Source organism: Sorghum bicolor, chromosome 7, assembly GCF_000003195.3.
Source record: "Sorghum bicolor cultivar BTx623 chromosome 7, Sorghum_bicolor_NCBIv3, whole genome shotgun sequence".
In the NCBI taxonomy this organism is placed as follows: domain Eukaryota; kingdom Viridiplantae; phylum Streptophyta; class Magnoliopsida; order Poales; family Poaceae; genus Sorghum; species Sorghum bicolor.
The window spans coordinates 28,109,217-28,122,830 of NC_012876.2; the positions used below are offsets into that span (position 1 = coordinate 28,109,217).

The 13,614-nt window shown below is 41.7% G+C and overlaps 1 protein-coding gene and 2 long non-coding RNA genes across 5 annotated transcripts; 1 reads left to right on the top strand and 2 right to left on the bottom strand.

Annotated features, from left to right (window-relative positions):
• On the top strand, positions 514 to 6,272 carry LOC8067995. 2 transcript variants are annotated; one of them, XM_021465373.1, is made up of 3 exons: positions 514 to 979; positions 3,169 to 3,312; positions 5,623 to 5,831. In XM_021465373.1, exons 1-3 carry the CDS (start codon positions 674 to 676, stop codon positions 5,674 to 5,676), a joined length of 504 nt encoding a protein of 167 aa, XP_021321048.1. In that variant the 5' UTR covers positions 514 to 673; the 3' UTR covers positions 5,677 to 5,831. The 2 variants fall into 2 exon arrangements, with proteins under 2 accessions (XP_021321048.1, XP_021321047.1); XM_021465372.1 differs by lacking the exon at positions 5,623 to 5,831 and adding an exon at positions 5,858 to 6,272 and having other exon boundaries at positions 532 to 979.
• Positions 7,669 to 8,524, bottom strand: LOC110437116. The gene is made up of 2 exons (XR_002455230.1): positions 8,436 to 8,524; positions 7,669 to 8,364 (listed from the first exon to the last, which is right to left on the bottom strand). It is a non-coding gene; the product is annotated as an uncharacterized LOC110437116 (long non-coding RNA).
• LOC110437115 lies at positions 10,950 to 13,377 on the bottom strand. Of its 2 annotated transcripts, XR_002455229.1 has the most exons (3): positions 11,556 to 13,323; positions 11,342 to 11,469; positions 10,950 to 11,257 (listed from the first exon to the last, which is right to left on the bottom strand). It is a non-coding gene; the product is annotated as an uncharacterized LOC110437115 (long non-coding RNA). The 2 variants fall into 2 exon arrangements; XR_002455228.1 differs by having other exon boundaries at positions 10,950 to 11,469; positions 11,556 to 13,377.

Genomic DNA, 13,614 nt, shown 5'->3' on the forward strand with positions numbered 1-13,614 from the left:
ACTACTCGGAGTATATATATATATATATATATATATATATATATATATATATATATATATATATATATATATATATATATATATATATATATATATATATATATATATCCGACGTGTTTTTCTCTACACGCGCGTGTAGTTACTCTCATCTATATATCTCTAGATTTAAGGTGTATACGACCGGACGAAATTTATATAAAAAAATATATGATCATACTAGACTATGTAGAGTGATGTGTATGTTAAGTATGTATGTATACATAGAGTATATGATTATACTTATTGTATATAATATAGAAGTGATATTTTAGTAATATATTTAAAATATAATTTTTTGAAAAATTTTCATGTGGTAAGATTTATAATATCTTAATATGAGTATATAAATATACCCAAACCGACACAACGTGGTTTATTGAAAATGAGAGTAAGTACGTACGTGTAGAAAGAAATTTCAATATATATATATACTGACCCGCGTCAGACAGTACCGCAGAGGCTGCGCCTCGGTCCCAGCTGTCAGCGAACGGCAACGAGGCAAACGCATCACGCCTCTTTTGTCTCTTCCGTGTAGATCTCGCTTCGTGTACCAGAAACCCCGGCCCTACCCGCACCCACACCCCCGGCTCGCCGGAGAATAACGCTGCTGCCGTAATCACGTAAATTCGTGGGCATGGAGGGCGTGGGCGCGCGGCTAGGTCGCACTTCGGCACGCTACGGGCCGGCGACGACGTTCACGGGACCTGTTAGGAAGTGGCACAAGGAGTGGGTACCAGTGGTCGCCGCCGCCGTCAATACCAACGCCAGCGCCAACGGTGGCGCGGCGCCCTCCACGGGGACGGGATCTGGCGGAGGATCCCGTGGGAATAATCTTCTCCTGTTTAAGTGGACCCCGGTGAACGGGGCTAACGGGGGAGGAGGGGAAGGGGAGCAGCAGCAGGCGGCGGAGACGGCCACGAGACGCAGGCGTTATGTGCCGGTGAGGATTCTTGATAAGAATGGTTCGCTAGCATTTGTTCCTTCTAGTGGCGCTATTTGGGTGTGAATTTGTAACATGATTGCACTTTTTAGAGTTCAGTAGCATGATTGGATCTTTAGCTTATTTTCGTCGGTGTTTTGAAAAACATTTTAGCTTGTGCGAGTTGAGCTTATTGTTAGTTGCTTTTTATGTCCATGGGAATGCATGCTTCCGTCAGTAGTTGGTTGGACGGATTTGAATTTCTGATCCCCAAATATAATGGTGGATGCTTAAATAGTTAATTGTTTATTCAGATTGGGTGGTTCAGGATGTTGCCGTATCTTAGTGTAATTAGGATGGAGTTTATAATTTTTTCTCGGTATTCAACTTGTCATGGATTTCAGTATTTTTGCAGGTGCTATTTGATCAACTTTGTACAGTAGTCGGCCATGTTCTAAGTTAAGGCAGTTCCCACTCAAAAACTTTTTCGCCCCATGACATCGAATGTTTGGACATATGTATGTAGCATTAAATATAGATTAAAAAATAACTAATTGCATAGTTTGCATGTATTTTGCTAGATAAATCTTTTAAGCCTAATTAGTCTATGATTGGACACTAATTGCTATAGTTACAAATGTGCTATAGTACCCAAAAACTTTTCTTTTTGCGAACTAAACAAGGCCTAAGCTAACAGTTTTTCTTTTTCTTTTTCTTAAGCACATTGTAGAGCTGCCTCTCTTTGTATTAGAGTAAGCAAAATAAATGGCTATATGCTTGTTGTGCCCCAAAGGGTTAGATAACCCAAATAAAAAAGACAAACAAAGGATCAAGAACCAAGGTTGCAATGAGAGTTTTGCTTGGCGTTTATGGCATTAGCGTGATATATCAGCTGATAAAACTCAAAAAGAAGCCAGAATCACTAATCAATATGGGTATTTTGATTTTGGTTTCCTAGAATGTGACATTGAGCTGGACATGTTCAGCAATAGGAAAACTACTTTGATTAAGGACTGAAAGACTCAGTATTTCAATAAGAATTGGAATTCTGGCAAGAATAGATACAATAAGAAATCAGATCCTGGAGGATGGACATGTCCTTGAAAAAAAAGAAGATATACCAGAATATAAATGCAAGCCTAAAGTATTAATTTCCTATGGAAGATTGACCTTCTAGTGTGGAAGGGGAATAAGATCATGGAGGACGATCAAAGAAGCATGCCATACTCAGCCAGGCACCATCTCAGTTTTCATAGTAGACATCATATGACGGCTAGTGTTCTTGGCTGCACTTTATATATATATGGTCACTGGGTTGGGTTATGCTTGATCAACATGGCTATTAAATAGTAGAAATCGATATGCATATATATAATCTTGGTGTTACAATAATATATTTGTCATTTCCAATGTTTTCAAAAAATGAACGAGAAAAAATAGTTAAAGCAGAACATGAAACAAAATCCCTCAGGAAACATGCCAAACTAAGAGGCAGGAAAGTAAAGATGACAAACACCTGAATGACCATCAAAAGCTTCTTTATGTTTGTGTCTCCTGCCATGATCCACACACCTTGTCAGTGGCCTCATGTATCACTGTATCCTTGCTTGAGGTGACTCCATTGTTTCTTTGACCACTAAATTTTACAGTTCTTTTGTTTCTTTGATATTATTTGAATAGTAGTTTCAGTACGAGGAACCAATGATTCCCAATAGTTTAGGTTAGTCTACTAAGTGTATGGATAATTATATATTTTGGATAGCTCAAGAATGTGAAACAAGTCTGTACCTGGCTCAATCTAATAAGATTACTGCTTTACATGTTTGTCAGTAGACTATCGACCTCTTACATCTGTTATATCTAAGCTGTACACTATTTTTTCAGTGGTTCTTTTTGCCGGATACATGTAATGTTTTAGTATTCATGTCATCATGTGTATGGATTGCCGAAATGATTTCTATCTATGTCATTCTTTCACTCATTGCATAGTTACTTATACTTTATTATGGTGTGCCATTCAAATTTGTGATTTTTTAGTATTGCTAAAACTACAGTAAACAAGATTAGAGTGTCTTTTCATCAAAATCCAAACTATCCAGGATTGATGAGTTCACTTTTTTTGTGCAATACTTCTCTTGTGGAACAGATGGCTTTTCACTTTTGTTCATAATCTTGTCAATGGGTATTTACCAAATATCTTAATATTACAGGTTTCTTTAATGGAAGAGCAAAGACAAGAATCTACCAAATCTGATGATGAGAATAAGGCTAATGATGGTGATCCATCTTCGAACGAAACTGAGCCATCAAATGAAAAGACTGATATCAATGGTACACCTATGGATGAATCTCAGGTAACGAGATCCTTTGGCGGTGATCATAACTAATTTACATGTAACATTGAGTTAAGTACTTACTAATCTGTAACTTATTTTGCTCTACCCATTCAGGGTTCTCACAGTATGCATTTTTTGGTTCTGAATTACCTTGTTGTTTGTCTTTTTTTATGAAAAAATAATGCTGCCAACTTGTTGTTACATATGGTTCTGCATCTCCAAGCATCAAGTCCTTTATTGTTTGATATTTCACAGCTGGCAACCTATTCTTTTTTAAGTATAAAAATTTATTTATTTCCTGTAGCCAGTGCCAATTATGATGTTCTCATGAGTTGTGTCATAATATGTGTGCATACAAGCAGTAGGTATAGTTTTAAACAGACCATATTCTTCAGAAGTAGAACCACTAAACATACCACTCTCCTTTCCACAACTTGGTTTGGAGGGTTCATGGCCCCATAGTAGCTTTGTCAAGGAACACTTTTCCCCTTCAAGTATCAAATAAATAACATTTCTGCAGGAGGTCTGTATTTGAGCCAAACATTTCTTCAGTGAACACTTTGACCTAGCACATGCGAAAGGTCCTACCTCAGTTTCATGACTTTGAATCTTCAATCATGTAAATCCAGCAAATCATGTATCAGTCAAATGCACTTCACACGAAAATCCCAGCTAGCTCCCTTAGGAGGGCGGACCTGGCTTAGTGATGTAGTTTCTCCATTTGTGCCCTGGAGGGCAGACCAATCTCTTTGCAAACTCTGCAAGGGTAAGGCTGCTAGAAATCCATGACCTAAACACTGGCTTTGTGTGATTGCTTTCAACACTGGGTATGCCCAAGCTAGCTACCTCATGAACTCTTGGTGGATTCTCAAGATTCATGAGCTACCGCAGTACCGCTTCAACATGTGGTTGTTTACTTCAAGGGTTTTTTTGATTGGTGCCATTACAATTTTGCAAGTTTGGAGAAGTGCAATTACTATTCGTCTATTTGGAAACTTGCCATTATAATTCTTCTTCAGCTTGAATTGTGCCATTTCATACGTATTCGACAGTGTTGGGCCCATTTGTAGGTGACTAAAGGTCAGTATATTTTCGTATAACCCAAAATAGCCTTACTGCTGCTCTCTTCCTCCACTCACCGACGTGTGTGCCCCACATGTCAGCTTCTTCAACCTCCAGCTACCTTAAGCATTCCAGTCACTCCCTGTTACTTGACAACTCGGCGACGGCAGTGCCAAGCCAAGCCGAGGCAATGACTGTTGTGCGCCGATATCAGGCTGTGGGGTGGCGTAGCATGGAGCAGCAGGCACACGCGCGACAGGCGCGACATGGCTGAGCATGGTGGCGCGGAGCTCCCGCATGGCCATGTCAGGCGGCTGGGCTTACGAGCGCGAGCGGCTACAGCGTGCGGCCGAGCTCGCAAGCACGAGAGGCGGCTCCGGTGGTGAGGCATGAGCAGCCGTGGGTCGTGGCTGCCAGCGTCGGGGAGATGCTTGGGCAAAGCTCCCACGTGGACGGGCTTGGGAGCACGAGTGACTGCAGCGGATGGCCAGGCTCGCGAGCAGGAGCAGCGGCAAGGCTCGAGTGGTCGCGGGCCAGCTACCGACGTTGAGGAGAGGCCTAGGCAGAGCTCGCGCGCGGCCATGGTGGGAGGCGGTGGGGAGGACGAGCACTGTGGATGCGCGTGCGGGGCTCGACGCTGTCCTCTCCGTCGGCGCTTTCGTGGTCGGCAATGGGTACTAACAGTCAATCTGGTTTGCACTCGTGGTCCATGGCAATCTCGTGCACATGAAAAAATGGCAGAGCTCGTGCAGTCAAGCTGCTTGAGGAAATGTGTGATACAGATGAAGCCACTCAAGTGCAACTACTTGTGCTCGAATCTGGGTGGCTCCTAGCAGACCTACTGGTGCTCCATGTGCATCTTAGCGATGCCAAGGCCATCGGCCTCCTTGCAGCTGAACCAGAGGCGAGGTGATGCACGTTGGCCGGAGGTTGAAGGAGAAGCTGCCTTATGGTGTCCACACGTCAGTGAGTGGAGGGAAAGAAGTTGCAGGGGTATTTTAGACCATATGAAAATACACTGGCCTTTAGTCATCTACACATGGGCCTAACACTGTCAAATACGTACAAAATGGCACAATTCAAGCTAAAGAAAAATTATAATGGCAAGTTTCTAAATAGACGAATAGTAATGGCACTTCTCCAAACTTACAAAATTGTAATAACACGAATCAAAAAAACCCCTGCTTTAAATGTCCTTACAAACCAACGATGTTGTTGGTGTCTCATGAACTCAGTGGATGCTCATGTGGTTGTTTACCTCTCCAGCATGCTTCAAATGTCCTTACTGAATTGGGAGAAACCAATGATGTAGTCATGTAGCTTGGCGGTCAAGTCATATGATTGATGAGATGACATACAATAACATGCCTAAACCAGTTATCTTTCCCAACTCGTTTGTGTACGTTGTTTATATACTTGTGTGTCGTCTTTACAATTTTCATAGAAAAAAAATGAGGAAAGATAAGAATTTTAAGAACATAATAAAACTGTCCTGTTTCAGGCATCAGATGAGGATGGTCGAAACTCTGGTAAAAATGGCGGTGAAACAGACCTAAATTTGAATTTAGGTTTGAAAGACCCGGACGGTGATAATGAAGTTGAGACAACCGAGAAACATGAAGCGGCAAACAATCCGCTGACAGAGAATAGATCCAAGAGGAAATCCGTAACCCCTGACCTTGAGATGAGAATGTAACCCGGCAGTTTCATTTGTCTAATTTTTACTATTTGCCATGAGCCCATGAGGTTTGTAACTTAGGTACATGCTCATCGTAGAAACATTTCAGTAAAATTAATTACAGGACATACAATAGTGTGAACTGTCTGAACTTTTTTTTCCTTAAATACGGAGGAGAATTGTCTAAAGTCAATGCCAAATATAATTTAATTTTCCAGAGGTTTTTGGAATCGGAAAACATGTCTTCACGACTTATTTGCAAAATGTTCTCTTACTGCAAGGGTGTCCAAGTGAAACCATTAACTGAAACTGGAAACTGAGGGAACTATATACCCAGCTTATTTGACGAAAGTAGTACATAGTTCGATAGTACACTGCCTGTTTCAAATTGCTAATCGTTTTAGCCCGTTTCAAATTGCAAGTCATTTTTAGCTGTTTTAGGTATATGTTATTTTTGCTACGTGTTTACGTGCATTACTACATGGATAACTAATAAATTATACTAAAAAATACGGATTTCACGATAAGATAATAATATTATAAAATTAAATATTAACATTAAAGTGACATTTAGTTTCAAAATAAAGTTTGTGAAATCAAACTCTACACAATAGATTTTTTTCGTAATGCAGCTAATATAATGTTTTGTATCAGCAGGAAAAAGTCTTTAATATCTATTTCTTTCGTACGCCAATACATCTTTAAGTTTCGCCGCATCTCCATACCATCATCCAGTATGTAGGTTTGAGTATACATCTAAAAATTAGTACCTGTCACATCAGTAATACTGTTCTTGAAAATCTCCCACAAAACCTTAAAACAAAGTATTTTATACTCACCAAATAAAAGTTTGTGCGTTGCAATGAGAAAAAATAGTTCCGCGATAAATGTTGTGCATGACATGAGAAAAAATGGTGCCACGATAACGTAAGTATAGTGTTATACTACTTCAGAAAAATTGATGCTTCGAGAGCGTGATGTTTGCAACATCACTGTTTCTTGACTCCATGAAGGATAAGCAGTTAGAGTATAATTCAGATTTTGATGTGAAACCGAAACAATCTAGCATGTGTCCCGCATAGAAGGGAGATATATTGGACACTATATGAAATGATGAGAATGACACCTAAGCCAAAAAAAAATCACACAAGCAATGGTAGCGGTGATTTTATTGAAATTTCTAGCATCCATTCATATGTTACAACTCAATTCAGTAAATGGTACAGTTGAAAAAGAGTACTAATTTCATATCAGGCTCAACATGTATTTGCCCTATTTCCAAAGATTATATAGTTTCGATATAGGCTTTTTGTTTTTACTATTCATATAGACCATAAAATCACACCCATTTGCCAAGTATTACCAAATTATGACATTTTGAATGCAAAATCACATCTTACATGTCTATAATCTAATGTGAACCCGTTAGGGTTTTTGCTCGATCTTTGGATGAGAGGCGTGGGATAACTCGATTGGTGAATAGAGATGACGTTCACGGCCCGACTCCATCCTTCTAAGACCACGCCTTAGCAACTGATATACCACCCCCAATGGCCGTCATGATCTTGTGGAGCGCAACACTTGACCACTACGACACTCGTCCAACAAGTAATCAAAGAACTAGCAAGAACAAGTAGAACAAGTACTAAATTATTAGATATAAATAGAGATTTTAAACTCAATCTCCAATGAAGTGGGGTTCTGAAGACAAGAAGATGGGCAGCTCATCCAGCACGTGCACTTACAAGCAAGTAGCAAAAGCTAAACTTGATCTAAACAAAATCCAAACTGTTCATGGTGACTCTAGAGGCAAATAAGTAGAGGGGAGGACAACCAAAGGGGTGCTGGAGTCGTCCTCTAACCCTAGGGTGCGTCTCTAATGGACTCAACTTGATACATGGGCCATTGGCCCAAAATAGGGTGACATAGCACTGTAAGAAAAAAAGGGTTTTGACAGTAAAACAAGGACTGTGCCTGACATATAAGATGTAAGGATATGTTGTTGGACCCATTGGAAAGTAGACTTCATAAGCTTTCCATCAAGTATGACAACGTCCCAATTGGTGTTCGTATGAAGCCATGGTGATCCATACAAGTTGGGGTTGTCCTATAGTCCAAATCCGTACGTGTTGGGTTTGGACTCTTGCTTTCCTTTCTCTAAGAGCGACGTGGTAGCCTGATGGAGGACATTGTAAGAACCTGGACTTGATCCCCAATCACCTTTGTTAAGGTACCATGCTTCTCATATGCAATCAACCCTTTGTAGAGTTGGTGTTGCATCACATTCTGAATGTAGTCGAACCTTCCCTTGTTGGTCCTCTCCATCATTCCTAGGTAACACCAAGGTGCACGTGTCTCCATTATCTAAATATGATGGACGAGAGTTCAAGAATGAACTTACATGATGGTTAAGTTGACGGGCATGGGTACGAGTAAGAGGACCAAGTGGTCTCAGCGTGAATGCATAGTTGGTGTTGATGTCCTCATCACAGTCTACTATACAATAACCATGACAAACAATTACAAATCCTATCCTAGAGAAACAATGCAGTAAATCCATTTTGCTAGAAAAAATAGAACACGCTTCCACATATTCCAAACTCAAACGTTAAGAGCAATAGTGCCAAATTATTTGTTGGACTATGACATGTTGTATTGAACGAATGGACATAGGCACATAGGTTGTGAAGAAATGGTGTGCACTCATCGCATAAATAACCTGTACATCAGGAGCCTATGCACTAGCAATCAGTAGTCGTCGCCTCTGGATCACAGTCATCGGAAAACATGGCGTTGGGCCATGACACGCATGGACTCACCCAACATACGCTGGCCCTCATGAAAGGTCTAGGCTCTTGTTTGGGTTTTGGTAATTAATGACAACACTTGTAGACTAACCTCTCCAGTTGAGTGTGTGAAGGAAAGTTGGTTTAGTTCACAAGATGAGATGGATATCAACATGGAGTTGATTGCTAGTATGTTCGAATGGTCAAATCAAACATAGCAAGCAAGTGAAGACCAAAGTAAGACTTGGCGTTGATAGACTGGTTGCAACACAAATGTGAAGGGCAAGCTAGGGGCTTGGCACCGATGGACCAAGGCAACGGTGAAAGTGAAAGCCCTAGTTTGGTTTTGGATAAGAAAGTGAATACCAAAGCAAGACTTGACTTTGATGGACCGGTTGCAACACGAACGTGAAGGGCAGCTACGGGCTTGGGACTAATGGACCAAGGCGATGGTGAAGGTGAAAGCCCTAGTTTGGTTTTGGATAATTGATGAAACTTAGATAAGGTTGGTACATGCCAAGTGATAGAGCAAAAGATGATCATGGTGATGATATAGTGACAAGTTTGTTAGGAAAAAAATGACGAAGCAATTCTAGCACTAGCACAACTAAGCTATGTAAGCCACCTATACAAGTACAGTATAAGGCCAAACACTAAACCACACCAACAAGAGAGGGCAACACTAAGCTCTACTCCTAAACAAGGAAATAAGGCTACACAAGCTAAACAACTAACAAGGTAAGCAAGTAAGTAAAGGAGTGAGTGATGATTCTTATACCGACGTTGAAGAGTAGAGATATATCCATGAATCAAACACAAAAGCATAAATAATATGGAATCCTCGGCAAAAGATGACACAAGATTTTTTATCGAGGTTCTTTTGCTTCCTGACAAGCTAGTCCTCGTGGTGATACCCACTTGATGGATCATGAGCTAATTAGCAATCTAAAGCCAAACCCACAGCGGGTGCCGCACATCCACTCACAAGATGGGGATCCTCCAAGCCACGAGCAATCCACTAGAGTAGCCAATTGTGATCTCTCATGGGAAAGGCTCAAGAACCCCTCACAGAGCTGTCTAGGGTGTCAGGCTCGAAATAATCTTCAATCATGAGCTCAACAACTCTGCTGCTCCAAGCTGTCTAGGGTGTCAGGAAACACTGAAGAGCAACAAGAGAAACAAGCAAAGAGATGAGTGGAGGGAGTGTTCTCTAGCTCAAAGTATGTCTTAAGTGTTCAGAAGTGCAAGAGAGAAGCCCCCAAACATGGCCATCTTCTATTTATAACGTTTCACTCGAGGGCTAGCCATTAGGGCCAAACTCGGGGGCATTGAACGCTCCAACACCTAACCTTCAGACACGGTTCATCGTCTAACGCTCACCTGCTATGTGCATTAGATCATTGCCACATGTCCCTCTTTGAACATGTCCTATTGATCTTCTACGGTTACTAGAAACTTAACGAGCTAAAGTCAACACGTTTCGGATAGTAGACGTCTGTATTGGACGTGACTCGCTCACACCAGATGCTACTTAGAGTGGTTTGAAAACCTACAATCTCACACCAGACGTGCAAGGATAAGACACACATGTTGCATGAAGGGTTTGGTGATTTTACTAATGTATGATGGGGAACAACACTACTAAATAGAGGCGCAACTCTGCTGAAACGGCAGAGACAACAAACACCAAAAAGACAATGATATCTCTTTCATCTTGAATTCTATTGCCATGGAATTTTTCAAGGGTGTGTGCAAAGGTACAAAACACGCTGCGGTTGAAGGACATGGTCACTGGAGTGATGGAACATCAGGAATATGCATGCCAACCGGCAGGAACTCTGCTGCGGGACAACAGGGACATCACGCGCAAGAACATTTATAACTCTTTCATATTGAGCTCTATGACCATCAAATTTTGCTTAGATGTGTTCAAGGATATAGAACACATGTGGTTCAAAGGAATTTTACAAACAGAATTATGTATTGCCTAGAACATGCATGCCAATCAGTAATGGTGCTGCTGCAAAGATGCAGCGGCAGCAAGCATAACGATATCAATAACTCCGGCATCGTTGGTCCTATGAACAAACTGATTTGCAGAGGTGTGTACAACATCAAGAGCTATATCATGATCAAAGGGTTTGGTGTCCAGAGGCATGGATCACTAGGAATGCGAACGGTAACCGGCAGCAGCATTTTTGGACGGAGGGACAACATAGAGTATCACTAGCAAATCTCGCCAAAACATGATCTTACAAGAATGATGGTCCATAATTTACAGCAAGAAACATGTATACAAAATGGAGATCATGATGGGGGTCCTCACATCGGGGTTAGCAGTAGTTGGAGGTGAATTTGATGGTACCCTTCATCGATGATGTGGTGGCGATCGGGACTGCGATCAGCAGGACATCTCCAATTCCACTTTAGTGATAATCTATACCATATGATAGATCATAGAGATGGATAGGATGTACAAGAGCAGCAAGATCAACGAGTGAAAGTGCAGGGTCGACCTCACCATGAGTTGCAGCCCACATGCTCGGTCCAGAGGGGAATGGCAACAACATCCTCGGCATGTTTAGGCTTTGGGATCAGGGGTGCGGCGGGAAACAAAATGCAGCAGCGAGGGATCGATTTGCGGACGCCCTGCAATACATGGGGATGTCAAGAGAGGGATGGGCAGCAGAAGACGATATACACAGAGAGAGGGAAATAAGAGAGGATCAGCTTACTGCAGTAGATGAGGTCGGTAGCCGGTCCAAATCACAAGCCATTTGTTCGGGCTGGAATTGCAATGGCAAAAAGGAATTGCTGTTGCACGGGGGCTGCATTTTCATGGAGAGAAAAGGGAAGGAGGAAGAGGAGGACATCCATGGAGGTGGAGTGGAGCAGTTGGGGCGTCCATTGCAGATAGAGAAGGAGAAGAAGAGGGGAGGTGGGGAGGGAATGCATCTGATCTGCATGGAGCAAGAGGAGAGGAGGTGTTGGCTGCTGTCTTTGTGGAGCAACAGCAGGTGGAAGAGGTGGCGTGAGAGGGGCTGCCCATCTGCTGTGTGCGTGAGGGAGAGAGGAGATGAGGGGGGATTTATAGCTGCTGCAGCTGCATGTGTCCATGTCATTGAAGTGAAATAAAAGAGAGTGAAAAATAATTGCTATCAAGAGAGATTTGAAGAGGGGTGTTGCTGCTGGCTGTAAGAGGAAGGAAATGAGAGGATATGGCTGCTGCGTGAGAAATAGAGGAGGAGGAGATATGACTTTTAATTTGTGCATGGATCCATGCAATTGAAAGAGATATAAAGTGGAGTAAAAATGGGTGCCATCAAAAAGGAATTGAAGAAGAGTGAGCTGCTGGTTTTTTTGCGTGAGAAAAGAGAGGATAAAGGAGATATTTCTTGTAGTTATGTGCATGCATGCATTGGTGTAAAGGAGTAGACATAACAGAGGACGAAAGAGAGGTGTAACGAAGGGAATTAAGGAGGAAGGCTGTTGTTATTTCAGATGAGGGAGAGAGGAGGCACCATATGATGGGGTGGTGATCTGTTCAGTGAGAGAGGGGAGAAGAGATATTGATGTGCATGCTATTGAAGAGCATGGAAGAGATTGATGAGGCATTACATCCTGCTGTTTTGCATGAGAGTAAGAGGAGAATGTGCCACAGGAATAGGAGAGGGGCTGCTGTTGTATGTGCATGCAGTTGATTGGAATGGAGTGAAGGAGCAGACATCAGAGAAAATGAAAAGGAGGTGTGACCAAGGAATTAAGAGAGTGAGCATTGGATGCTATATTTTTTTTGGATGAGGTAGAGAGGAGATGTCATCTGATTTTGCATGAGGAAAAGAACGAAGAAATATAACTACGGTCTTGTGCATGCATATATTTAAAGATGATGAAGGACCACACATAAAAGAGTATAGAATAGAGGCATTTCCAAGGAAAATTAAGCGAGTAGAATTGAGGTTAGGAAGATATTTCTAGCTGCTGCATGTATGTGAATAAAGTGGAAGAGAGAAATTGTTGGAGTAAAATAGCACATATAAGAGAGGTGTGTCTAGTAATTAAGAGAGGAAAGAATATGTGCATATGCTTTTGCATGGGGAGAAGTGGGCGTGGGCAGCAGGACGGTGTGGCTGCCATGTCATTGATGGTTGACAATTTTTTGTGCTCTTACTCACACACTTAGAAAGGGAGAGATGACATATATTGATGAGGGGAATAAAAAGAACGTGGAACAATGGATTAAATACTGCTGTTATTTACATGAGGGGGAGAAGAGACTTATTCACGTGAAAGAGAGATGAATGATATACTGTTGTAGTCGTTACATGCATGCTTGTAATTGAAGAGGAAGAGAAAATTTGATGAGAAGGCATTAGATGCTTCCATAATCCCTACATGAAGAGAAAAAGGAGGGGTATTTCAATGAGAGAGAGGCTGCATCCTCATGTGACAGAGAGGGGTATATGGACAGCAAGGAGTTGGGAGAAAGAAAGATTATTGTATTGGGCTGATCCGGACATGGCCCAAAGCAACAGAAGACATGCTCTCGGCTGGATGCATTAGCGAAAAAGAGGAGAAGTCTGGGCTGCACAGACCAACTATTTGAAGGAGATTGATTGGTATAAGCTTCCCAAATTGAGATTAACATTGTGAGTGACATGTAATTGATTTTGCTTGACCAGAGTGGAGTAGGATTGTGTGAGAGAAGAGAGAACGGGTCATGCTAGATTTTTGTTGGATGTTAGCAAAAGACTTGATTGGAGTTTTGAATGTCGATTTGGTATTTTGGGTAGA

What these genes read in the sequence shown, in the direction of transcription:
- LOC8067995 (XM_021465372.1), top strand. Translation starts at nt 674, where the DNA reads ATGGAGGGCGTGGGCGCGCGGCTAGGTCGCACTTCGGCACGCTACGGG. An exon ending in GACGCAGGCGTTATGTGCCG is followed by an intron (nt 980 to 3,168) that starts GTGAGGATTCTT and finishes TTAATATTACAG; the next exon opens with GTTTCTTTAATGGAAGAGCA. An exon ending in CACCTATGGATGAATCTCAG is followed by an intron (nt 3,313 to 5,857) that starts GTAACGAGATCC and finishes GTCCTGTTTCAG; the next exon opens with GCATCAGATGAGGATGGTCG.